The sequence below is a fragment of the Trichomycterus rosablanca genome, chromosome 5 (assembly GCF_030014385.1).
Source record: "Trichomycterus rosablanca isolate fTriRos1 chromosome 5, fTriRos1.hap1, whole genome shotgun sequence".
Taxonomy (NCBI): Eukaryota; Metazoa; Chordata; class Actinopteri; order Siluriformes; family Trichomycteridae; genus Trichomycterus; species Trichomycterus rosablanca.
In genome coordinates, this window is record NC_085992.1 from 42,371,675 (window position 1) to 42,399,389 (window position 27,715).

General features: G+C 38.5%; 1 protein-coding gene across 1 annotated transcript; it reads left to right on the plus strand.

Annotated features, from left to right (window-relative positions):
• Window positions 1–27,427, plus strand: cdhr1a (cadherin-related family member 1a). The gene is made up of 17 exons (XM_062996377.1): window positions 1–61; window positions 1,331–1,426; window positions 3,361–3,506; window positions 4,926–4,976; window positions 5,056–5,145; window positions 5,268–5,354; window positions 7,585–7,704; window positions 7,954–8,097; window positions 11,431–11,509; window positions 12,606–12,706; window positions 14,014–14,217; window positions 17,694–17,846; window positions 19,001–19,165; window positions 22,702–22,769; window positions 24,584–24,812; window positions 24,893–25,147; window positions 26,894–27,427. Exons 1-17 carry the CDS (start codon window positions 1–3, stop codon window positions 27,425–27,427), a joined length of 2,583 nt encoding a protein of 860 aa, XP_062852447.1.
• Window positions 27,428–27,715: the final 288 nt, after the last annotated feature.

The following is a 27,715-nucleotide window of genomic DNA, read 5'->3' on the forward strand; positions in this document are numbered from 1 at the left end:
ATGAATATAGATAAAGGAATACCTCTTTTACCTCTGTTTTTGATAGCACACTTTGGCTCTGGTGAGTATTTGAAGTTAGACTTTCTAGAGTTAAAATAGTTTTGAGACAACAGATATAAAGAAGTGAATTTTGCTCATAGCGTTTATACAGTATGTATTTTTTTCCTTTCTGTGTTTGTAATATCTGGAAATCTACTTAAACAGTGACATGTGAGTACATGTATTAATAATAAACTAACGATGGTTGGTTTTCATTGGTTGGTTTAGATTCTAAATAGGGATAACTGCACTAAATAAAAGTAAATATTAGTATACTAAGGATATAGCACAGTAGACCCTTGACTTATGAATTTAATTGGTTTCGAAGGGCTGTTCTTAAGTCAAAATGTTTGTTAGTTAAACCTATTTTCCCCATAAGAAATCATGTAAATAGAATTAACCCGTGCCTGACCTCCCGCCCCCCCTTACCTAACCTTTCTAATGTCTTAAATGGTCTTTTTTGTTATAAATACAAGTATATTTTCCCTTAAATCTTAAATTATAGAATAGATAATACTGTAATTAACAATAATAAAGAACAATACACCACACCACATTTCAGTACAGTACGTGTGCTTTACTATACACCATAATACATTTCCTTCTTTTTTTGTAAAATGTATCTACCAGAAACAACAATAACTCTCATATTTCTCTATTATTTCCTACTTTATTTCAACAGTATTGTATTTTGTAGGTGTAATTGCACAAAAGAAAAAATACTTTACTCAGCGACTTCCTTCTTCTCTCTCACTCACTGTCCCCTCTGTCTGATACACAGTAACAGCTACTGGCAGGACTAATTATACAACAACAAATGTAATAGATTTGTTCATTTTCTGAGCACTACGCTTCCTCTGCACCTTCTTTGAGGCCATTTTAATATTGAATTTTACAAAATATAAAGAGAACACTGTCCGCTGTCCGCTCACTGTATATACAGAGAGAGAGACGGTCGGAGTTAACTTGTTCGTGACCTCACGTGTTTTGCGAATTTCGGTTCGTAATCCGAAATTTGTTCATACGTTAAGTTGAAAAAGATCGTTCATAACCCGAAATGTTCGTATGGTAAACCGTTCATAACCCAAGGGTCTACTGTAGTTCGATTTGTGTTGATGAAAACAATGTATCAGCTATGGCTATTACTGGGTTGTTATTATTTGTGATGTTTGTCTGGTTGTGTGCCCAATTAAAGATTTATTAATTCTAACAACCATTTAAATGCAAAATAATAAGCATGTTGGCATGTACTTAGGACATGAGAAATAACATTATGGGTTTTTATTCACAGCTCAGGGTAATTTTGCACCGTATTTCTATGACAATGGACCTCATAGTAACAATGGCAACATGGCATTTTTCAGTCTTTCAGAGGACTCGCCAAACGGTAAGCTACTATAAATTGTTACAGTATAACCAAATAAATAAACAGAAAAGATGCTCCCTTTATCTCCATGGCGTCAGTACCTTCAAAACAGCAAGAGGTGCTCATGAGTAGCCATGATAAGTATGGACTGACAAAACACCAATAGACTTAGGTGGCACAGTGGTAAAACACGGTAGCACACCAGAGCTGACATTTCCTCGGTTCAAAACTCAGCTCTGCCAACGTTTTGCTGTTTTTCATACAAGGAGGGAAATGCCGGATAGGGACCTCATAACTGATGCAATTTTGACCTCTGTTGAGGAATAATGCATTGATCAGGGTGTGGCTCTCCGTACACAAAGCTGCTCCGCATATGAACTCGCCTTGTGCAGGTGAAAAGATGCAGTCTGCTATAGCACACGTGTCAGAGCAGGCGTGTGTCAGTTCGCTCTCCTCAATCGGGGCGGGGGTCAGCACCAGTACAGAGGAAGCATAACGCAATTGGGTAAAAAATTGGATGCGCTAAAAATCGTGAGAAAAGGGAGAAAATGCATAAATAGGATGCTGTGTGGTAAAGCTCATTGATGCCAGAGGAAAACAAATGCTGCCACATCTGGTGCAAACCAAACAAAAGGCTACTGTGGCTTAAATTACACTTAATTTGAATCCTGTGATGTGTCACAACACAAAGTGCATTTAATCGTTTTGTGCATGGGGCTGCACAGTCACAGACCAATTATGCTTAATGCCCTAGCTTATCCCAGGCCACCATTAAATGCACCTATGATGAAGTGATGTTTAGAGTGGTGACTTAACAAACATATTCCTGTGTGCATGAGTCTTGACACTGGGGCAGAGGTTTACCTTCCAACAGCTGGAAGCATACTTCCACAGCCACAATGGATTGGTTGGAAAAATTACAGTGGCTAAGTCAGTGCCTAGACCTTATTTTGATGAAAAATCTATTCCAAGAACATTGTTGTCTTCCCGTGGTATTAATCCAGTGTGAGAGAGCAAGTTTGCCAAGAACAACGCGCAAACAAATTAGGATCCAGATGTGCAATTTGTAACAGACAATCTGAAATCCACTGAGCTAAATAACACAGCTGTGGGCAGTGGTCTTTCAGCGGCTAAGATGTTAGACTGGACTAGTAATCAAAAGATTGCTGTTCAAGCTCCACCACCACTAAGTTGCCACGGTTGGGCCCTTGAGCAAGGCCCCTAACCCTCAATTAGCTACAACTGAAAGTTGCTTTGGATACAGCTGTCAGTTAAATGCCAGAAATGTAACTGTAAATGAACACTTATGCAACTAACAAATGTCTGATTTTTAATTAATTAAATTTGTGTCACAATTGCATACAAGAATTAAGTACATTCAGCGCCGAGATTCTGAACTCCTCAGTTCAAAACTCAGCGTTGCCACCAGTCAGCTGGGCGCTATCTAGCGAGCATATTTGGCAGTGCCTGCAGCAGACATGTTTCTGCTAGGGCGGGATGACCAGACTATGTGGGTGGGGTCTTCATGTGCTGTGTAAGGACTCTGATTACAAGATAGAGAGACACCTGTGCAGAGTTCATATACCCACCTCGACTGCAATCCGGGTTCCCCCAGCAGCAGAAGACAGATTGACTACACTAAATTGGAAGAAAATGGGAAAAAAATGCAGAAATAAAATAGAAAAAAAAAAGAATTTGGTACATTCAAAGAGTAGACATCACATAGTACGTTAACACTTTACCTTTTTACAGTTAGACAGTAAGTGTTTAATGTTTTACACTCTCTGAACCTTTTTGTTACTTAGTTACAGTGTCACGTACAATAAATTTCAATGTATATGTCAGTTTCTGTCATTTTAAGATAAAGTTTTGATATTTGTGTTTTCCATTCCATAAAATAAACTCCAAAACCAGTGCTGATTAACACTGATTACTAATCTTTTTCTCATATTTAGGAACTCAGGTATATGTACTAAATGGAACAGACCCAGAAGATCAGCCTGTAAGCTATGGCCTTGCCTTCAATCCAGGATCTAAGGAATATTTTCAGGTTGATCCCCAGTCTGGAGTGGTAATTCTAATAGAGGAACTGGACAGAGAGGTAAAGCTATGCAACATAATAATGAAATATATATTCTAGTCACACACAGTTACCCCACAGAGTGCTTGCCAACACAGATAAAGAGATAAATAGTGACAGCTCAGTTTTCCTACCATAGTCTAAAACTACTAAATAAACAGGGTAGAACAACTGTAAGAGAAGAGAACTGTAAGTCTGTGTGGGTTTCCACTGGGAGCTCCGGTTTCCTCCCACAGTCCAAAGACATGCAAGTGAGGTGAATTGGAGATACAAAATTGCCCATGACTGTGTTCAATATAACCTTGTGAACTGATGAATCTTGTGTAATGAGTAACTACTGTTTCTGTCATGAATGTAACCAAAGAGTGTAAAACATGACGTTAAAATTCTAATAAATAAACATTCATGACAGAAACGGTAGTTGCTCGTTACACAAGATTCATCAGTTCACAAGTTTAATGTCAAACACAGTCATGGACGATTTTGTATCTCCAATTCACCTTATTTGCATGTCTTTGGACTGTGGGAGGAAAACGGAGCTCCCGGAGGAAACCCACACAGACATGGGGAGAACATGCAAACTCCACACAGAAAGGACCTTGACCGCCCCACCTGGGGATTGAACCCAGGACCTTCTTGCTATGAGGCGACAGTGCTACCCACCGAGCCACTTTGCCACCAAAAACACAATGTAAAATAAAATAAAAATGTAAAGTTAACTTGCACCATGTAGCCTTGCTTTATGTAGTGTATATTAAAAATAAATAAATAAATAAATAAGAAATTAAAGCATTTGTATACAATGTCACTGTATTGAAAATACAACACAACACATACCGAGTTCTACAAAAAAACAGGCTCTTTGTTTTAGTTATTTCAATCATTTATGTTATAATCACATTCTAATTTGCTTAATTAGTGGTTTGTTTGTTTATTATTTGTTTATTAGGGTTTTTTAACATCATGTTTTACACTTTAACCATCCGCCTTATACAAATATTTCTAGTTTGAAACTCTGACTGTGGCATGATGGCTCAGTGGGTAGCACTTCGCCTCACAGCAAGAAGGTCCTGGGTTCAATCCCCAGGTGGGGCGGTCCGGGTCCTTTCTGTGTGGAGTTTGCATGTTCTCCCTGTGTCCGTGTGGGTTTACTCTGGGAGCTCCAGTTTCCTCTCACAGTCCAAAGACATGCAAGTGAGGTGAATTAAAGGTATTAAATTGTCCATGACTGTGTTCTATATAACCTTGTGAACTGATGAATCTTGTGTAATGAGTAACTTCCGTTCCTGTCATGAATGTAACCAAAGTGTAAAATATGACGTTAAAATCCTAATAAACAAACAAAGAAACAAATAGTAAACACTTATTTTACCTTAATAGTAAGGATAGCATCTGCCCTATACATGTATTTCTAGTTTGAAAATCTGACTGTGCTTGCAGATGCAAGATGAGATTGAGGTTCTGGTCAGTATTTCAGATGGATTTAATAAAGTGAGTAGATACAAATCTATGGCAAATTGTTTTTCTGCTTCTGTCTTTTTAATTATTATTTTTAATGCTATGTCTAAAGGTTATAGAAAAGGTGAGGGTGATTGTGATTGATGCCAACGATGAGTGCCCAATGTTTAAGAACCTGCCATTCATTTTGGATGTGCCAGAGGTAAGAGCAATACATTTTGTTGCAACTACAAAGTAACTCCTTTGTATTTTTAATAATTGTGTTAATAATAAGTGTGTGTCTGTGTGTGTGTGTGTGTGTGTGTGTGTGTGTGTGATACATAGAACACTCCATCTGGTAGCAGTATCTTCAAAGTTCAGGCTGTGGATAGAGATACAGGCTCAGGTGGATCTGTCACCTACTTTCTACAGGTAACTATTTGTCTGTACATTCCTATAATCCCTCATTTAGGATAAGTATTATCTATACTACAAAGACAAAAGTATGTGAGCACTTTTTCCTTTTAAACTTGTGGACTTGGCTTATTTAGTCCCACCCAAATATACCATGGTGTCATATATGCAAATATTAAAACTACTGCATGGAATGACATGCTGAAGACTTACAACAGTTTGAATACAACAACCTCAAGCACAAAGCGAATTTCATTAAGTAATATTATGTAGTGTTTGTTTAAAAAAACTGATTGACCTGTACACCAGTGAGTCCTCACCCAACATTTTTGGAATCAATTGTAAAGTGAACTTCAAGCCAGGCTTCACTGTCCAACATCAGGGCCTGCCATTACTAATGTTATAGTCCTTTATTGTCATTGCACAGCGTAAAACAAAATTAAGTGACAATCAGAACATATGATACAATTTGAATGAAAATATAGAAAATGTATAGCAGCCGAGTGAAATATAAATCTAAGCTATAGCACTGAGAAACTGCACATATTCTAGAAAAGCAGTGGCAGTGTTCATATCAACCAACAATGGCAACAATAAATTTATACAATTTATAAAATTATGTAAATATATCAGCTAAGGATATTCACATATACAGAATTTAGTGTTCTTTAAAGTGACGAGAATATATGATGAAGGTGCCACGGGTATGAAAAACATTTAAACAATAATAAACAGGCATCAGTTTAATGATCTTAAAGTGTGCAGTAGTGTGTGAATTTAAGCAGGTCCCAAACAGTTAGAGTGTAGTTCAGACATGGCCCTGGGCTAGAAGCTGTGGGTGGGTGTCCAAATACTTTTGTTCAATGCACTGTCAATGTGTGGTTCATCAACATTTTTCCTTTTACTTTTCCATTTTCTAAATAAATCCTTTAATAGAAAACCAGCGTGTAGATTGAGGATTGGGAGTTTAATCCAACTAAAAATTCTCTGTGAGCACATTTGACCTAAAACATGTGCAGCACACCATATAATGCAGTTGTAGTGTTTTGGGATTAAATTACAATTATTTTTTGTCAAATGGCAGGGTCTTAGCTAGCAGCTCTGTGAGAAATGGTAGTGATGGTGAAGGGAAGAGCATGTGAGTGACATTACAGCTGCTTCACATCTGGGCATGTGGACTTGCACTTTATAATACTGTGTCCTCCCACCTATCAAAAACATGCAGCAGGTAGAGCAACTTTTTTTTTAAACTTGTCTCTGGACGCAGATTAGTAATTGAAGTGTAAGGGTCTGTTGTCCTGCGATGGTCTGTTTCACTGTCCAGGATGTACTGCCTCGTTTTCTGTGTGGCCGTATACCCACTGCTACAACGAGCAGGCTAAAGCAATTAGTAAAAATTATTTAATTGTCTGTTTTACCACTGCTTCATCCTGGTCAGCGTCAAGGTACGTAGGTCTGAATTATTGGGTGAAAGGCAGGAAACACCCCGAACAGGTCGCCAGTCCATCACAGAGCAGACACACACACACACCCTCACACCTAGGGCGATCTAAGCAGCTCCAGTTGGCCTGACATGTCTGCATGTCTTTGGACTTGTGGGAGGAAATCGGAACACCCAGGGGAAACCTTACTGTTTTTATTCATAGATCACTTTCCATAAAGAACATGTTTACATTAAACACCATTATGAATTTTGGCTAGGTTGGCTATCATAATACTCAGCGTAAACTTAACTTTAAAAACTTTTTTGGTTTAATTAATTCGGAAGCACTGATGACCTCGGAACTAAACCATAAAGGTCACCTAATGATCTTCATAATAGTGCAGTAACTTGCTCTCTTCTATCTTTAACACATTTTAAAGAATATCAAAATTATTTTGCCTGTTTGTTTGTTTGTTTGTTTTTTTGTGGGTCCTATTAAATCATAAATTAATTACCTTAGATTATTTATTAAATTCATTTATTCACCAACACTGGAGTCTCTGGGACAACAAAGATTTCAGCAGAACAAAGGTGCTTAAAGCTGTACAAAGTCTTTAAATCAAATAACTAATTGTTAAATATTTAGTAGTAATTGTAGTTAAAATGTATTGAACCAGTAGTTTAATACTTGTTTCCCCCTTGTTTACTGTACAGGGTAAGAAACGACTGTGGTGTATTAAACTTAATTACAATTGATGATTAATGTTTTTAGCTTATGATGTACATATAACATTTTAAAATAGTGAATTTTATTTTTTAACCCAGAGCACTGATCCAAACACCAAGTTTGCTGTTGACCGGCACAGTGGAGTGCTGAGGATAAAACCTGGTGAGACCCTCGACTATGAACGATCCCAGACACATTTTGTCATGGTGGTAGCAAAGGTAAGAAAGGCATTAATGGGGTTTATAAAAAAGACACATTATAATATAGCCAGGGTAATAATAACGAATAAAAAAATATATATTTTAAATGAATTATAAGGAAAACTGTTTAATTGTATTTTTATTACAAAACAGTGAAACTGAGATTACTTTTGTTTAGAGACTATTTTGTTCATTTTGTCCCCAAAAAGTATAATAATGACTATAATAATAATTTTGTGATTAATTAATTATCTGATTTGTTTAAAGGACGGAGGTGGAAATTATCAAGGAAGAGAACAAGTCATGTCATCATCTGCTACCTTGACCATCAATGTCATTGACAGTCAGGACTCGCCTCCCATCTTTGTTGGTGCGCCGTACTATGGTTATGTCTATGAGGTCTCTTCACCTGTGAGTACTCATGAGTTTTCTCATTTTGCATGGTAACATGTAAACACTGCTTTCTCCAGCTAATAAGAAAAATAAAGAAAGGTTACTAATATCAACTGTCAAAATGTATAATTGTTTGCTGAGGCACTGTTTACTGGTCATTTAGAAACTACATTCTGTCAATTTTTTTTTTACAGAAAGCTGGGATGCAATACAAACTACTAATAAACCAGACCTATAATTGCAGCTAATATGGTCTGTTGCTCATGGATGTACATGCATACAGGCATAATATTATGACCACTGACAGGTGAAGTGAATAACACTGATTATCTCTTCATCACGTCACCTGTTAGTGGGTGGGATATATTAGGCAGCAGGTGAACATTTTATTCTCAAAGTTGATGTGTTAGAAACAGGAAAAATGCGTAAGCGTAAAGAGTTTGACAAGGGCCAAATTGTGATGGCTAGACGACTGGGTCCAAGGAAGGAACAGTGGTAAACCGACGACAGGGTCATGGGCGGCCAAGGCTTATTGATGCACGTGGGTAGCGAAGGCTGGCCCGTGTGGTCCGTTCCAATAGACCAGCTACTGCAGCTCAAAAGTTAATGTTGGTTCTGATAGAAAGGTGTCAGAATACACAGTGCATCACAGTTGCAGGGCTGTTTTGGCAGCAAAATGGGGACCAACACAATATTAGGTAGGTCATAATGTTATGCCTGATCATTGTAAACTCAATGATATCAATAGTCACTATTGATCAATAGTCATCAATAGTTATAAGTTTGCTGTTGGTCACTCAAAATGAAAACAAATGAAAATTATTTTAAAATATTTAAATGTAGGTAAGAGACCATGGTGTAAGAATTAACATTTCTAAAAATGTAATACCATGCACTTAAGTTAGCGTTTACATCCTTTGACACTATCTATCTCATTTACAAAAATGCAAATGAAAACAATCATTTGTGAACTATTATTTTGTACATTTAGGCTAATTCCTAATTTGATGCCTGCAACACATTTTAAAACATTGGGAAATGGAAATTGTGCGGGTGGAAAGTTTTAAACATTCCTCTTTTGGAACTTTTCACTGATAAACAGCTGAACAGAGCACAAAACACAGGTTAGCATTGTTAGTCCAAATTATTTAAATATGGGCTTAGTCACTTATTTCACTCTTTCACCTTCCACTATAATTCCCAGTACTTCTTGGCTATGTCTGAGGGGAAGATGGCAAAGCCCAGCAATAGATTAGCACCCTGTTCAGGGGAGAAAAACCATACATAAAACAGTAAAAATTAAACCAAATTTTAGATTTGTTAGATCTGTTTAGATTTTAGATCTGTTTAGATTTTTGAAATTGGCAAAAAGAAGAATTTTTCCTTTGTCTAGTTACTTCAGTGTTCATTAGTACAGAGCACAAAACGCAGGTTAGCATTGTTAGTCCAAATTATTTAAATAGGGGCTTAGTCACTTATTTCACCTTCCACTATAATCTCCAATACTTCTTGGCTATGTCTGAGGGGAAGATGGCAAAGCCCAGCAATAGATTAGCACCCTGTTCAGGGTATTGCATTTTACCTGGTGTTTTCCAGTGAAACTTGGACAGCTGTGACTCTGGCCAGAATAAAGCCATTAATTAAAATAAAAAAAATAAACATAAAAAAATATACAGTGTATCACAAAAGTGAGTACACCCCTCACATTTCTGCAGATATTTAAGTATATCTTTTCATGGGACAACACTGACAAAATGACACTTTGACACAATGAAAAGTAGTCTGTGTGCAGCTTATATAACAGTGTAAATTTATTCTTCCCTCAAAATAACTCAATATACAGCCATTAATGTCTAAACCACCGGCAACAAAAGTGAGTACACCCCTAAGAGACTACACCCCTAAATGTCCAAATTGAGCACTGCTTGTCATTTTCCCTCCAAAATGTCATGTGATTTGTTAGTGTTACTAGGTCTCAGGTGTGCATAGGGAGCAGGTGTGTTCAATTTAGTAGTACAGCTCTCACACTCTCTCATACTGGTCACTGAAAGTTCCAACATGGCACCTCATGGCAAAGAACTCTCTGAGGATCTTAAAAGACGAATTGTTGCGCTACATGAAGATGGCCAAGGCTACAAGAAGATTGCCAACACCCTGAAACTGAGCTGCAGCACAGTGGCCAAGATCATCCAGCGTTTTAAAAGAGCAGGGTCCACTCAGAATAGACCTTGCGTTGGTCGTCCAAAGAAGCTGAGTGCACGTGCTCAGCGTCACATCCAACTGCTGTCTTTGAAAGATAGGCGCAGGAGTGCTGTCAGCATTGCTGCAGAGATTGAAAAGGTGGGGGGTCAGCCTGTCAGTGCTCAGACCATACGCCGCACACTACGTCTGCATGGCTGTCACCCCAGAAGGAAGCCTCTTCTGAAGTCTCTACACAAGAAAGCCCGCAAACAGTTTGCTGAAGACATGTCAACAAAGGACATGGATTACTGGAACCATGTCCTATGGTCTGATGAGACCAAGATTAATTTGTTTGGTTCAGATGGTCTCAAGCATGTGTGGCGGCAATCAGGTGAGGAGTACAAAGATAAGTGTGTCATGCCTACAGTCAAGCATGGTGGTGGGAATGCCATGGTCTGGGGCTGCATGAGTGCAGCAGGTGTTGGGGAGTTACATTTCATTGAGGGACACATGAACTCCAATATGTACTGTGAAATGCTGAAGCAGAGCATGTTCCCCTCCCTCCGGAAACTGGGTCGCAGGGCAGTGTTCCAGCATGATAATGACCCCAAACACACCTCTAAGACGACCACTGCTTTATTGAAGAGGCTGAGGGTAAAGGTGATGGACTGGCCAAGCATGTCTCCAGACCTAAACCCAATAGAACATCTTTGGGGCATCCTCAAGCGGAAGGTGGAGGAGTGCAAAGTCTCGAATATCCGCCAGCTCCGTGATGTCGTCATGGAGGAGTGGAAAAGCATTCCAGTGGCAACCTGTGAAGCTCTGGTAAACTCCATGCCCAGAAGAGTTAAGGCAGTTCTGGGAAATAATGGTGGCCACACAAAATATTGACACTTCAGGAACTTTCACTAAGGGGTGTACTCACTTTTGTTGCCTGTGGTTTAGACATTAATGGCTGTATATTGAGTTATTTTGAGGGAAGAATAAATTTACACTGTTATATAAGCTGCACACAGACTACTTTTCATTGTGTCAAAGTGTAATTTTGTCAGTGTTGTCCCATGAAAAGATATACTTAAATATCTGCAGAAATGTGAGGGGTGTACTCACTTTTGTGATACACTGTATATTAGTAAATTATATTAATTTCATCTCATTTTTCTTTCTCAGGGGTCTGAAATACTTACGGTTTCTGCGAAAGATGGGGATGTGGAAAATCCTAATTCAGTGGTTTATTCTATTGAAAGCGGTATGCATTGTTTCAAGTACATTATTTTAAATGTTGCATTGAATAAGTTTTTCTGCAAGTAAAACGAATTTTAAAAAAATACAAATTAAGCTTTAAGGGTCATTCCTACAATGACCCCAGTACTGATCATTGTATTTATTAAGTACATTTTAAACAATACAACTTCTAAACATCTTACTGAAATAATTAACACTTTTAAATACTAAACACAATGTTTTCTACCCCCCAAAATAAAATGACTGTATACATACTGTTTTTATCTCTTAGATACCAGAGGTTTTTCCATGTCCCCAGTGCTGTACATTCTGATTTAGTGATGATTTAGTGATGATCATGAAAATATCTCAGTATTTCAATACTGTTTAATAGGTTTTGCTTAAGTCCCTCTAAACCCTGGATTTTTTTTCTTTATGAGTTTCATGTTATTGCTGATTATAAGGGTTTTTCACACGTCCCTCAAATTGCCATCCACACTGTTATTTCTTACCGCTGTCTCTTAAAATGAAGAGCTGTTTTATATACTGACATCATTTCCTGGAGCTCACATGATCTTTTTGGAGGGAAAACAACTGTGGAAGATGAGTGGCTAACTGCTCATTTTAATGTTGTTTTTTCCACATTTTATCCTAAAAGTCTTATATGGTTAATCATAACATGTCCACCCTGTTATGGGATATATGAGAAAAAGCAATACGATTTAATAACTTCAAAAATAATCATACTAAAAAGCAGAGAATTCTTTGTCTGAATTCACTTTTATGCTAGCATAGTTTTGCTCACTCGCTAGCTAATGGCTAGTTCTATGTCAGAATGTCCACCCTGTTATGGTCCACCCTGTTACAACCTAATACGTAACAGGCTGGACGTCACAGTGTATATGAGTGTACATGTGTAATTTAGCTTGACCAGTATTAGTTTGGAAAAGTATCACATGTCCTTTTTATAATAAAACATGAAAAACAAATTAAAACAGTGTTTCATTTTCAAGAAGTTTTAAGGTCCAAAAGGCACCCAATCCCAGGAATTACCCTTAAAGAATTTTATATTTGTAAATATTACACTATTATTATTTCTGCTTTCTTTTGTTTTTTTTTAGGAGCTGATGGTGCATTTGCCATAAACAAAACAAGTGGCTGTATTACTTTAGTCACTAATCCAGATGGTTTGCAGAAGGAAATATTTACTATAAAAGTCAAGGTGAGAATTTAAATAGACTGACGTGCACCCCACCTCCAGTGGCACTGGTAGTCTTAATTAAAAGAAAAATAATAATAATAAATTTTGCTCGGGGCAGTCCGGGTCCTTTCTGTGCGGAGTTTGTATGTTCTCCCCATGTCTGCATGGGTTTCCCCCGGGAGCTCCGATTTCCTCCCGCGGTCCAAAAACATGCAGTCAGGTTAATTGGAGACATTGAATAGCCCTATAAGTGAATGTGTGTGTGTGTGTGTGTATGTTCTCTCTGGCAAACAACTCTCTGTAGTGCCATCCTTCAGATACCTGGGGAGTATTCTCTCTGATGACAACAGTATTGACAATGAGGTCCAGAACCGAATCCATCAAGCATCAGCAGCCTTTGGGAGACTCAGGCGCCGGGTCTTTCAGAACAATTTGCATCTCCACACTAAAGTCTTTGTCTACCAAGCTGTCTGCATCACCACCCTCCTCTACAGCTGCGAAGCCTGGGTCACTTATAGCCGGCACATCAAGGCCATGGAACACTTCCACATACGCTGTCTTCAGCGTATTCTGGTGGTCACCTGGCGGGACCGAGTACCTCACACAGAGATACTCAGTAAATCAGGCTGTATAAGTATTGAGGCAACTATCACCCAACACCAACTGTGATGGCTGGGACATGTCATAAGAATGCCCTATAATCGGCTTCCTTGCAAGGTGCTGTATGGCCAACTAGATCATGGCCAGCGCTCTGTTGGAGGGCAAAAGAAGCGCTATAAAGACCTGCTGAAAACTAAACTAAAGAAGTGCAACATCAAGCCTGGGGACCTGGAGCACTTGGCTGCTGACCGAAACACCTGGCGGCAGTTTTGCTCAGATGGGACCCAAGATGGGAGACAACAGAGGAGAATGAGGAGGAGAAACACACCCATGGGTGCCAGTAATATCACCACCACATTCACATGTCCCACCTGTAACAGGACTTGTGGGTCCAGGATAGGACTATATAGCCATCAGAGAACTCACCGTTGAAGGACAGCAGTGGACGTCATCATCGGACTCGATGGACAACCACAAGCAAGCAAGTCTGCCCTGCGATGGACTGGCGTCCCGTCCAGGGTGTTACTGTGTGCCTTGCGCCCCCGCGACACTAATTGGATAAGCGGATAAGAAAATGAATGGATGAATGAATGAATGCATTAAATTTTGCTCAGAGAAGCTAAATTTGTGGTACCAATCAGAATATCACAATCTGCTTTATATCCTATTTATGATTGCCATTTTAAATAGCTATTCTACATTAAATGATTAATTTGTTTCTATTTTAGGCATCAGAGGTTAATTCAGAAGGAGTGTTTGTGGACTTTGCTGTCACCACTGTAACTATTCAAGTAGAGGACCTGAACAACCACCCGCCTACATTCTATGGGGAAAACGGCCCACAGGACACATTCAGGTTGACTATGTATGAGCATCCACCAGAAGGAGAGATACTGAGGGGCCTACAGATCACAGTCAGAGACTCAGACCAGGTAAGATGCCCATTCTGTATTGTCTGGCTTGCTAAGTGAATTTTATTTTAATTTTGGGGGTGATGTAACTGTGATAGTGATAGTTGTTAATCTAAATGGAATTATACAAATATCCATTACTGTAATGCATTACTTCCATTAGTTTGGTAAGAGGGCTGTGTCATAACTGAGCTTTTTTCCCTTATTAATCCAAAGGGACTTTGAGTAAACAAACGCTTTAGCTTTTGTGATGTTACATAATGTTTTTCCCTCACGTTGTCTTGTCACAAGTCTTATTATACAGGTGACCACGGTTAGTACAATATTAAAATGTCAAGTTCCCCCTAAAAAGAGTACAAGCTGTTTCCAATATGCTAAAACATTTAAAGACTATTCTGCTTTATTTATATGATTAGTGTCATGATGGTGTTTTTAACCCAGGTCATGTGGCTATAAAAGAAGAGTTTTATCTAGTAAGTTATGGTTGGACCTGACTACAGAAAGTTAAACTTAGCGCACACTTCTTCACCTTGTAGTCACCTAATAATTTACACAATCGCTGTATATATGATAGATAACATTTTAACACTGGTTCACTGTTTGCATGCAAAGGACAGTTGTAGCCTAGCGGTTAAGGTACTGGACTAGTAATCAAAAGGTTGCTGGTTGAAACCCCACCTCTGCCATGTTGCCACTGTTGGGCCCTTGAGCAAGGCCCTTAACCCTCACTTGCTAAGATTGTATACTGTACTGTAAGTCGCTTTGAATAAAGGCGTCTGCTAAATGCCGAAAAAGTAAATGTCAATGCATGTGGTATCAAAGAGAGATTGGTTAAGAAGATACGGAAACCGGTCAACTGGGCACCCCCTAGCAGGCACAACTGGCAGTGCATACAGCATACAAAATTGGCCATTGCCTCTACAGAAGTAGAGGAACATGGAAATCAGTGTGTGACTCTCCATATGTGAGACTGGCCTCATGTACAAATCCACTGAAGTATGGACAAATAAGAAGGGGTTGTGGACTGTGTGCGTGTCACAGTTTGTTTGTTTGTTTATTAGGATTTTACACTTTGGTTACATTCATGACAGGAACGGTAGTCACTCATTACACAAGGTTCATCAGTTCACAAGGTTATATCAAACACAGTCTTGGTCAATTTAGTGTCTCCAATTAATCTTACTTGCATGTCTTTAAACTGTGGGAGGAAACCCACATGGACACGGGGAGAACATGTAAACTCCACACAGAAAAGACCCGGACCGCCCCACCTGGGGATCAAACCCAGGACCTTCTTGCTGTGAGGCAACAGTGCTACCCACTTAGCCACCGTGTCACAGGGAGCATATGTCTAGCAAATTTAACCTTCTTGGATGCGATCAGGGTCCCCAGCAGAGAAAGACTAATTGTCAATGCTAAAGGGGGAGAAAAAGGGAGAAAATCCATAAATAAAACTTTAAAAAAGGAATAGGCTGTTTAAAAAAAACTGATTTCAGACACACAAGAAAGAATAATCTACAAAATTGAGCAATAGAGCAAAGATACAAAAAATAGGCCAAAAATCTGTTTAGATTTTAGAAACTGGCAAAAAGAAGAATTTTTCCTCAGTCTGGTTACCTCAGTATTCAGTAGTACAGAGCACAAACACAGGTTAGCATTGTTAGTCCAAATGAGCTCAAATTATTCTGTGATACAGGAAATTTACAACCTGAAGATTCAATCCAAGAATCACTAGGAATGTCTCCTGGTATCCCTAATGGGAGGAAAGTGATTCAGCCTAAAACTTCCTACAAATAACTCATGATATTGTATGTGGTTAAGTATAAAGTCAAGTCAAATCCACTGGAGAATGTCTCCTGATAGTCTGTTTCTAATGGTAAACAATACGGACAACCTAAAAGCTCACAGTAACCTCTCTCCTAGGAGTGTCACTTTATATTTCCAGTAATAGGCTGGGAATTCTAGTCAAATCTTTTCAGGCGACTCCTTCACTGGGCAACATCTCCTAATGCTGTATTTCAAATGGCAGGGAAGGAAGTTAAAAGGAACCGTTCTCCTAAAAATCTCTCTTCATATTTATGGTCATATAAAAGGAGTTAACCCAATACCTCACATGAACCCCCCTAATATGTAAGCAGCATACAAAGGGTTCAACACAGAACCTCACATTCTTAATGTCTGTTAATATTTCTGATGGTGTGTCAGGGAGGGCAGGCCTCACAAGAACTACCCAACAGGGAATTCAGTGAGCAGGATTTTAGAACTGGTCTATTGTTTTAAGAACAGGGTAATGCTGACATTCAGAAGGAAATCCTAAACGAACAGCCAGACTTACTTTTCTGAATAAAAAACTGTTGAATAAAATCTTCACTGGTTGGCCTGCAAAGTAATTATGCAATGTGAGCACATTCCACCAAATAAGGTGACTTCTTTTGGGATTGAAAACTTTTTTCTATGACTAAATGACTGAAAAATATGCATTAAAAAAGCACTTCATAAAGTTTTTTTGGGTTTGAAAATATTATTAAATATTATTATATTTCTTAATTGTCTGTTTACCACCACTTTATCCTTTTTTAATGTCACTGGCGGAAAAATAGGAAACACCCCGAACAGGTTGCCAGTTCATCACAAGGCATATTATGAGATGAGATGAGATAAGATAAGATGAGATAGCCTTTTATTATCCCATGGGGGTAAATTTGCAGTGTTACAGCAGCTTTCAAAAATTTAAGTTTACATATACAGTGTATACACATATTGTATATTAAAAAGTAGAAAAGTTAGAATATGTAAAAAATTACAAAAATATAAACAATCTTTAAAAAAAAAAAGTTAACCAAATATTGCACAGTTATTACAATGTATTGCACAAAGTACAGCAGGTATTGCCCATATTTTAAAAAGTTATTGCACTTGAGAGCAGATTAAAACCATGTGAATTATTGTGATGGAGATAATTGTCTGCATTTGGGGCAGTGCTGGTTATATAGCCTGACAGCAGAAGGAAGAAAGGAGCTGTGGTATCTCTCCTTTGAGCAATGTGGGTGAATAAGTCTGTCACTAAAGGAGCTGCCCAGTGCTGCCACAGTCTCATGCAGTGGGTGAGAGGTGTTCTCCTTTAAGGATGAAAGCTTGGCCATAATCCTTCTCTCCCCAACTGCCTCCACTGAGTCCATAATATCAATCAATTACCTTCCCAGCCTGCCAGCAAGGGTATTTTCTGTGTTAAGTTTTCTTGTTTGATTCCTGCATCTGGTTACCATCTATGTGACGTTTGGCATACTTTGCCCATGCATGGGTTTTCTGCTGGTACTCCAGTTCCCTTCCACCACCCAAACATTTCAGTATGTTTACTACCTTCTCCTGTGTGTAACTGAGTTTGTTACTGGTACCCTGTCAGGTTAAAGCTAGTTTTATATGTTATGCAGTGTGCTTACAGTTCATTTTATTGACATTCTGTGTCATTCTATATTGTTTTGTTTTATTTCTACCAGGGTGCAAATGCAAAGTTTAATCTAAAGCTGGTAGGCCCTGATCATATGGTACGAGTTGTCCCGCAGACTGTTCTGAATGAAGCTCAAGTCACCTTATTAGTAGAGAACTCCTCTGCTATAGACTATGAGAAGTTCCAGTTTCTGACATTTAAGGTAATTTTACTCAATTTTCTTTAGAAACAGTAGTCCCATATAAAAATTGTCGAGTTTACATCATTTGGCCACATTATTCGCAGTTATTGTAACATTGAGGTGTTTAAGTAAACATGTCATAAAAATTTACATACTGTATATATTTACATCAATAATTTACAGTACCATGTAGTTATTTGTTATTAATATTACAGCCTGGGTTTAAATGTGCTTCACTTTCCAAAATAAAAGCTATAGTAACAATGTAACTACTAGGGATGTAACGATACACTCTACCCACATTGTGATGCGATTCACGATACTGGGTTTACAATAAGATTTTTTTTCCGATTTTGTAAACAAAATTTAATTGAAGACAAATTATGACAAAGTTTTCTTTTATTATTTATCTTAAAAAAAATTTAAAAAAATACTGTATTTGTGCTTATCTTTTATTTATCTAAATAATGAATGCCCTTTTATTTTTCAGGTAAGTACAAACTATGCAAAACAATGCTGCACATTTCCCTTTTTGTGTAAAAAAAATACTGAAATACAATAAATCCCACATTAAATAAATAAATGAATAATACAAATAAAGAAAGTATCCTCACATAAATAAATTTGGCTGGAAAATTCCAAACCGGGCAACCCTGTAGTACCGTCAACCAGGCGAGGTGAATATCACCAGTGCCCTCGGCTGTTTAAAGTAAGTATTGATTCATTATACATGTAAACCGATGTGAATTGTTACACATGTGAATCGATTTTAACTTACAATGCCAATTGGAGCTTGGAGTCAGAGCCATCCTCCCAACCCCCCATCGAGGAGGGCAGATGCGGTCACTTAGAGTGCAGGATATCTTAGAGTGCAGTAAAGTGAGTGGAGAGCCACGCACTGCCATCCGTAATCAGCCTCCCCACTTTGCAGGCGCCTCGACCAGTTAGCAGAGACCACACTTGCCCCGGCAACAAGAAACCCTGTGTGTCTGTGTAGGTGCCCGCCTGGCTGATAGCAGAGCTGAGATTCAAACTTGAGAGCTCAAGATCTCAGCACTGCTGGGCTAGCATGTTTCACTACTGCACCACCTAAGCTTCTTATGTTTCTGTTTTAAGATCAGTTTAAAATCAGTGAAGATGCAGATATTTAATAGTAATTGTTTTTGCCTTTCCAGCTTCTTGCACTGGAGATTGACACCCCTGAGAGGTTCAGTGCTACCACAGATATAGTCATACATCTGCTTGACACTAATGATAATGCTCCGAAATTCTCATCTGATTTCTACATTGCCAGAGTACCGGAGAACTCACCTGGTGGATCCAATGTTGTGTCTGTGACTGTGAGTATAGCTATACTATGTTGTTCTTCTTAGTCACTTATAATACTGTGAAACTACACATTGAAACTACAATTATGTGCCTATTCGCCCACAAATTATATGCTGTAATATTTATTTTATACACTATACTGCCAAAAGTATTCACTCACCCATCCAAATCATTGAGTTCAGGTGTTCCAATCACTTCCATGGCCACAGGTGTATAAAACCAAGCACCTAGGCATGCAGACTCTGGGTCGCTCTCAGGAGCTCAGTGAATTCCAGCGTGGTACCGTAATAGGATGGCACCTGTGCAACAAGTCCAGCCGTGGAATTTCCTCGCTACTAAATATTCCACAGTCAACTGTCAGTGGTATTATAACAAAGTGGAAGCGATTGGGAATGACAGCCACTCAGCCACGAAGTGGTAGGCCACATAAAATGACAGAGCGGGGTCAGCGAATGCTGAAGAACTCAAGAACAGTGTGTAGAGAGCTTCATAGAATGGGTTTCCATGGCCGAGCAGCTGCATCCAAGCCTTACATCACCAAGCGCAATGCAAAGCGTCGGATGCAGTGGTGTAAAGCACGCCGCCACTGGACTCTAGAGCAGTGGAGACGTGTTCTCTGGTGTGTTGATTCACGCTTCTCCGTCTGGCAATCTGATGGACGAGTCTGGGTTTGGCGGTTACCAGGAGAATGGTACTTGTCTGACTGCATTGTGCCAAGGGTAAAGTTTGGTGAAGGGGGGATTATGGTGTGGGGTTGTTTTTCAGGAGTTGGGCTCAGCCCCTTAGTTCCAGTGGAAGGAACTCTTAATGTCCTGACCTCAACCCGATAGAACACCTTTGGGATGAATTAGAGCGGAGACTGCGAGCCAGTCCTTCTCGTCCAACATCAGTGTCTGACCTCACAAATGCGCTTCTGGAAAAATGATCAAAAATTCCCATAAACACACTCCTAATCCTTGTGGATAGCCTTCCCAGAAGAGTTGAAGCTGTTATACCTGCAAAGGGTGGGTCGACATCATATTAAACCCTATGGATTTAGAATGGGATGTCACTCAAGTTCATATGCATGTGAAGGCAGACGAGCGAATACTTTTGGCAATATAGTGTAAATCTTAAATCTAACAGAAAAAACCCTGACCGAATTCAGGGTCATCTGAGATAGACTGACAGAAAGGGAAAATATGTGCTGTGGTCTTACAAGTCCACCTTTTAAATGGATATACTGTATTTAAAGTAATTCTAAGTGTGTTTTGTTACAGTAAGCTAGCACCCAAGTTAACTTGGTGCTAAAATACTGCCAATCAAAAAGTGTTTCAAGCTCAGACACCTTCTTGTTTTTATACTCTATATAACCTTATGTTAAAGTGGCAGATGAAGCTGTGAGTTTTAGTCGTGGGGAAAACTCTGCCCCAGTACGTCCTTCATCAGTGGATAACAAGAGAAAGCCTTGATACATGTGTGTAAGTCATGTTTTAGCTTCGGTTATCCTGCCTCCTGATCCACTCTCATCAACTAAATGAGTAGCTGGTGATCACCAATGCCGAGAACGCTGTGAAAGTGCATTTAGAGGACAGCTGGACAAATCTGTAGTCTGATTAGTACGTGCTTAGAGCCATTCTACTGACAGTTCTTGCTTTTATTTTATAAATGTTACATTGTTATCTAATGGTGTATTTTATATAGATATTTATACAACCCCAAGGGTAGTTGTAGCCTAGTGGTTAAGATACTGGACTTGTAATCGAAAGGTCGCTGGTTCGAGCCCCACCACTGCCAGGTTGCAACTATTGGGCCCTTGAGCAAGGCCCTTAACCCTCAATTGCTTAGACAATATACTGTCACAGTACTATAAGTCACTTTGGATAAAAGTGTCTGCTAAATGCCAAAAATGTTAATGTAAATGCAAATCAGAAAAAGTTGGGACATTATGGAAAATGCAAATAAAATAAAATGCAGTGTTCCTTACATTTACTTTGACTTTTAAGGAACATTATTGGAGGATTATTTGCTTTTTCCATACTGTCCCAACTTTTTTCTGATTTGGGGTTGTAATAGTCATAATACTGTACTCTCATAATATAGTTTAAGACTGTAATCTGATATTATGCCAAATAAACAGTATATTATATAGATTTAGAAAAAAAACGAATGAGTAAACAAAGGAAAACCGTATTGAAGCCACATGCTGCCTTTTAACTACAATGACTGTTCTCAGCTGTTATGTCCACTAAGTGATTCATTGTGGTATGAGCAGCATCTGGAGGAAATCATTAGGTTCAGTGACTGCTTTGCATGGCTGTAAGGATGAACATTGGCATCCTTAATAAAGGGCGTCGTGTGGCTCCAATAGTTTTCCTTTTTTCATTTTTTATTTTACAAAAAGCTATGTAAGATACTGTTTATTTGGCATAAACAGTAAAGATGAGTAAGATGGATTGTAATACATTTACCTTCTGGTGGAAAAGCTTAATCTCACATATTCACACATGTATGAGGAAAAAACAGGAAATGATTATTTTAATAAAACCACATGTGCTACAATTATTGGCACCTATGCATTTACTGCTTCGTACAAACTGCCAATAAATCAGAGCAGATGAATACATAGCAGATCATTTGAGACAGTTCATGTTTACATAATCTTTTCAGATCTTCCAGGGTCTTAGTACACTCCCCGCTTTAGCTCACTTTAAAGATGTTCCATGGGGCTTAGATCAGGGCACTAAAATAGCCACGGCAGTCATGGAAGCTTGATCATGTTTGTGTTTATCTGGACATATGTTTTGGATCATTGTCCTGTTGAAAGCTTCAACAATGACCATGTTGAGTCTATTGGCAAAGACAGACAGACAGATTTTAATCTAAATGTCCTGGTATTTCATGGAGTCTATGATGCCATGTACCCTAACAAGACTCCCAGGGCTTTTATAGGAAAAAAGGACCACAACATCACAGACCTTCACCATACTTAAAAGTGCCCGTCATGCTCTTGTTAGTGTAGTCATCTTTCTTTTTACACCTTGAGTGTTTGTTGCCAAAAGTTCCACTTTCATTTTATCTGACTATACTGTAGAACATGGTCAGAGTCCAGGCAGAATTTAGCAAACCTTCCTAAAATGTTGTTTGTCGGTCTTACCATCAATTGTCTTACCATCAATCACACTGTGCCTGTTGGGTCCTATTCCAGGCAAGTTTGTGACAGTGGGCTTTTTTAGGCAAAGTTGCTATTTATTTAAGTCATTTCCTAATTTATGAAGGTCAACACACTTTCCCCTCATTTGAATTGTGTTTTTTTGTCTTTTTCCTGTTGAATTATGATCTCTGTCACCTTACATATTTACCCCAATAAAACAGAAAGTTCTGAATAACACAAAACATTTAAGTCACATTTTGGTTCTAAGATTTTAGAGTTTTCAGTAATTGCGGATCATGCTGATATGTTGAAAATTAATGAGGCTTTTGTTTCTTATAACTAAATGGTCCTATTTACATAAATGAACATATTTTCTTTCGTGAGACTTGATTGATTTTCCTGTGCTTTCTATAGGCTAAAGATCCAGACTCTGGTTTGTGGGGTGTAGTAAAATATTCTATCTATGGTGCAGGTTCAGATCTGTGAGTACACTTGCTTTTACTATCACTATCTCTTGCTTTCTCTTACCAATAAGCATAAAAAAAATCCAATTTATTTCAGAAAAGATTGTTTCCATGGTTTATAAATGAATCTCTGTAAAACTATAACATTAACATTACTGTATATTGTTTGCTAAAATAAGATCCAAACACCAAGACTTTGTGTGTAGCTGTTGATTCGAGCTATTAATTCATTAAAAAGTAACAATGTAATGGCTGCTCAGGTGGCGCAGCTGTAAAAACATACACTGGAACCAGAGCTGGGATCTCGAATATATCGCCACATAGTCACATAGTGGCTGGGCTGAGCGGCCACATGAACAACGATTGGCCTGTTGTTCAGATATGGGTGGGATTAAGCCGGATGGGGTCTCTCTCTCATAACTAATGCAATTACGACCTCCGCTGGCTAATGGCGCCTGCACAGAGATGAGAAAAGAGAGCTGTCAGGGTGTGTCTCTCCGTACACAGTGCTAAGCTGCACTGCACTCATCAAAGTGTAAGTGATAAGATGCATAGGGCATGTGTCGGAGGGGGCATGGGTTAGCTTTGTTCTCCTCAGTCAGAGCAGGGATCGGCATTGGTGGAGAGGAAGCATGACGAAATCAGGCAATTGGACGCGCTAAAAGGGAGAAAAAGGGGAGAAAATGCATAAATAAAATATATATTAAATAAAAAGTAACAATGTAATGAGTGAAAAGTACCTATTAGTATTAGACAAAGTCTTAACCACTAAAGTTGGTATAACTACTGAAAAAAGACATTAAATATCTAGCATCCCTGTTAAACATAAAGAGTTTTAGCAACCCACTGTGTTTAGCAACCTAAAATAACTACCTACATTTCTGTCTTGGCTAATCTGTTAATAGGATTTAGGGAAATAAATAAACTGTTCTTGTGGCCTTGTAACAGTCCCACATACCTGCCAAGTAAAGGGTGAGAACGACTAGCAGTTTTATTTCACATATAAAACTTAGAGGCAAGGACATAAATAATGTGAATAATGGTAAATTTAGGGTTGATCTTCTGTACATTAATATGTGCAATTCTAAGTGATTGAAATATATTACTAAGGTTATCCTTTAAAAGCAATGGGTCAGGTGAGGTGCTATAATTGTAATGTCACTTTGGGAAAGTGGTACAGTAAAGGTGATTGCGGCAGTGACAGTAATATGCTTCAGGTCATTTTGAAGTACAAAATGATCATTTGTTTATTAAAGGTTAACATGTTATTTACATTTACTTTTACTTTAATTTTAATGCAGACAGTATGAACCCAAGAAATGTCATGTTTGTCTGTTATTAATATACATCTATTCCTGTATTTCAGTCCTGCAACACATTCCAAAAGTTGGGACAGTAAAGCATTTACCAGTTTGAAATGTTATCATACCTTCTCACAACACAAGATAACTTTTGCATTTTTTCATAGTGTCCCAACTTTTTCTGATTTGGGGTTGTAATTTTGTGCTTTGCATCAGAGACATGGTGTCCTTGTTTTAACAAGAAAGTGACATGAAATATTGAAAAGTACCCCAGAAAAATTAAAGGTTTCAAAGAACTATATTACAAAAGGCTTCTCACTTGACCCTGTTTAGTAAATAAAGGTCAAGTCAAATTTATTTGCATAGCGCAATAAACATTGTCTCAAAGCAACATACAGGATACATTGGAACAGCTCACAGCAGTAAAGGGGGCCATGCTCATAAATAATCATATGTCTTAATATTCTCAGTGCTCAGACAGTGTAATCCAGATTCATCTGTATTCATTTCCTCCCCTTTGTGCTACTGCAGTTTCTTTATCCAGTCGCATTCGGGGATCATCTACACCCAGCCCTGGGCCAGTCTGGATGCTGAAGTCAAATCCAAGTACAATTTCTTTGTTAAGGCTGAGGACACAGAGGGGAAATACAGCCTTGCTGAAGTTTTTGTCACTGTTTTAGATCTCAATGATCATCCACCAGAGTTCAATGAGAATATTTTAGAAAAGACCATGCTCATTGGTGCCCCCGTGAAAATAGAGGTCAGTTATTTTATTATAAAATGATATATTGTAAATAGTTTTGAGAGGGAATTTGTGTGACAATACTATTGTCTGTTTAGGCAGTGGATGACGATGCAGAAGAGCCCAATAATGTTATTGAGTACTCCATCATGAAAGCAGAACCGGACAACATCTTTGACATCAATGCAGACACGGGAGAGATTAAACTGAAGCCTTACATCAAGTCTATGGACATTATACAGAACATCACCAACCAGAAAGACTGCACATGGTCTGTGGTGGTCCAGGCCCGAGACAGAGGCTCCCCGTCATTCAGTACAACAACCATCGTAAAAATAGATATCACAGAAGCGGTAAGGTTTAAATTACTACTATTTAAGTTTTCACTGACCAGATTAATATAATATAATGTGTTTTACCATCCCAAGAAAATCAGAATTTGATGCCTGCAACACACTCAAACCATCAAGTTGGGACAGAGGCACCACGTTTCATTATTGATGAAACAAGACTTAATGAAACAGACACTGATCACTGTTATCTGATTCTCTTATTTATGATGTTCCATACATTTTCAGTGGAGACAGGTCTGGGCTGCAGGCAGGCCAGTCAAGCACACACACTCAGTGTCTATGAAAGTACACTGTTGTAGCACATGCCTCTGTGTGAATGTTACCTTTACACTCATGCAAGTCACCCATGCTGTGAGCACTGGTGCACCCCATACCATGAAACCTTTCACTGATAATGGTCTGGATGGTCCTTTTTATCTTTGGCATGGGGAAATCAATGTTCTTTTTTCTTGAAAAACAAGCAAAAATGCAGACACCTGACCAGGCACACATCTTCACTGTCATTTGGTCCATCTTAGATGAGCTTGGGCCCAGAGAACTTGTCAGTATATATGCCAATTATTTATTTTGCGCCATTAAACTTTGAATGGTGTAAAATTGATCCTTATAATGTTCGGATCCCAAATAAAAAAATATATATAAACACTTTGTATGCCTTGGTGTTCTTTGGTTTCAGTTTGTCCCCAGAATTATATGTATAAAATATAGAAAATATCAACATTTCACCTGTTTTGGGTGTTTTTGGTGATATTGAGGTTGTTATAACATTATAACAGAAATTTTATAATTTTCGAAAATCCTCCTTTTTAATGTATAACCAAACCTGCAGTAATGCGAGAACCACTAACAGTTCACATGACTTGGGGAAGGGGCAAACATAAGTCCTTTAAAAACTTGATGTATTCTGTGATGTGGAGGCACAGAAATATGGTTCCAACAAGGACACTGATAGTTCAGACAGCATAGTTGTAGATAACGGGGTTAAAAACATATCCCCAATATCTAATATGTCTTATAATAACATACAGTACATCTTCATAAGTAAGAATATACATAAAAATATACAACTTTGTTTGTGATGTTATTCTATTGTTCTTGCAGATCAAATCCAGAATTATTTCATACTTCTTGAGCCTAAGAACTCAACCCTGGACTGTTTTCACTATATGTCTCAGCACTGTCATTCTTGCCATCTCACTGACAGTGTTTATATCCACCATAATATACTGCAACTCTGTAAAAAAGTCTCGAGTCCACCCACACAGCAAGATCAGAAAGATCATAAGAAGGCGCTGATCACGATCCATGTGCAGTTGGTTTTGCTTTGTCACTTTATTTTTTGTTAAAAAACATCTAATGAACAGTCTGTAAAAGAGCACAGTATAAATTAAAAGTGATTTTAAACGATGCATTAAAAATTTTAAAACAGCTTCAGTCTTAATGAGACTGCATGGTCCCGCAGTTCCAGGAGCCCTTTACAACCGTTCTGATCTTGTCTGTGAAATCAGGCTTATATAATACAGCTAGAATAACCCTTAACTGCAACAAACAGTATTAATAACTGTCAGTTTACATGTGGTCAGCTCATATGAATAGTTTCCTCTTGCAAAATATATTTTATTCATCTAAATATCATATAGATCAAAAAAGTTATCTTTACATTATGTGCTGTCTGTGAAAGAATATCAACTGTCCAGTATAGCATACTGTCCCATAGACTTGATTTCTCTGTGTGCTCTTTTACAGACTCAGCTCAGTGGCCCTTGGCTATCCCTTTTAATGAAAAGTAGAGATAATCCACTGCAAGTCTTAGGCTTTATTGGTGCAGCCATTGTAACTGTGGTCGCTGTGACTGTTTTGATCTCTGCTGCTATGTTCATGCGTAATAAAAAGTCCAACAGAATCCTGCCTTCCCGACGCATCATAAGAAAAAGAGCTCGGCACCGCAAGCAGTGGAACTTCCAGAACCCTTTCAAACAGCACAGCAATGCTGAGAATTTTACAAGGAAACCTCAAGAGACTCCAACATCACAAAATGTCAACTGTAACAATAATAGTCTCGATGTACATGGCTCTCCTCCAAGACCACCCAGTGCTCCCCTGCCACCTCCATTACCAGGCTATTCCAGGCAGAGAGAGCAACCATGGACAGTGCCAACTGTTTCTGCAACAGTAGCAAAACCAAAATCAAGTAGGAAAAAAGAAAACCAGGTCAACACAGCACTGGTTTCTGAGCTTAAGCTGAGACTGGAACAGAAGAGGATGATGAACCAGTGCTAGTGCTAAAAACAGATGTGTGGATATGAGATATACACATGCTCACATCTGTACTAATGTTCTGCAGAGATGTTAGTGCTATGTGAACACTAGTCACCTCATACAATGGATGACAGTGACAAAAACACATGACTGCTACCTGGACATCATATTCTAAAACCAAAGCTATTAAAATAAATTTGACCTCATTCTTTCATCTATAACAGTCTCTACTCCTCTGGAAAGGCTTCCCATAAGTTTTTGGAGTGTGTCTGTAATACTTTCTGCTCTTAAGCACTTGTAAGGTGGTAA

Excerpts from the sequence above, each read along its gene's own strand:
- cdhr1a (XM_062996377.1), top strand. The coding sequence starts at position 1 with ATGAATATAGATAAAGGAATACCTCTTTTACCTCTGTTTTTGATAGCA. Across the intron at positions 4,977-5,055 it reads TTTCAGATGGATTTAATAAA|GTTATAGAAAAGGTGAGGGT; the intron begins GTGAGTAGATAC and ends CTATGTCTAAAG. Across the intron at positions 7,705-7,953 it reads TTGTCATGGTGGTAGCAAAG|GACGGAGGTGGAAATTATCA; the intron begins GTAAGAAAGGCA and ends ATTTGTTTAAAG.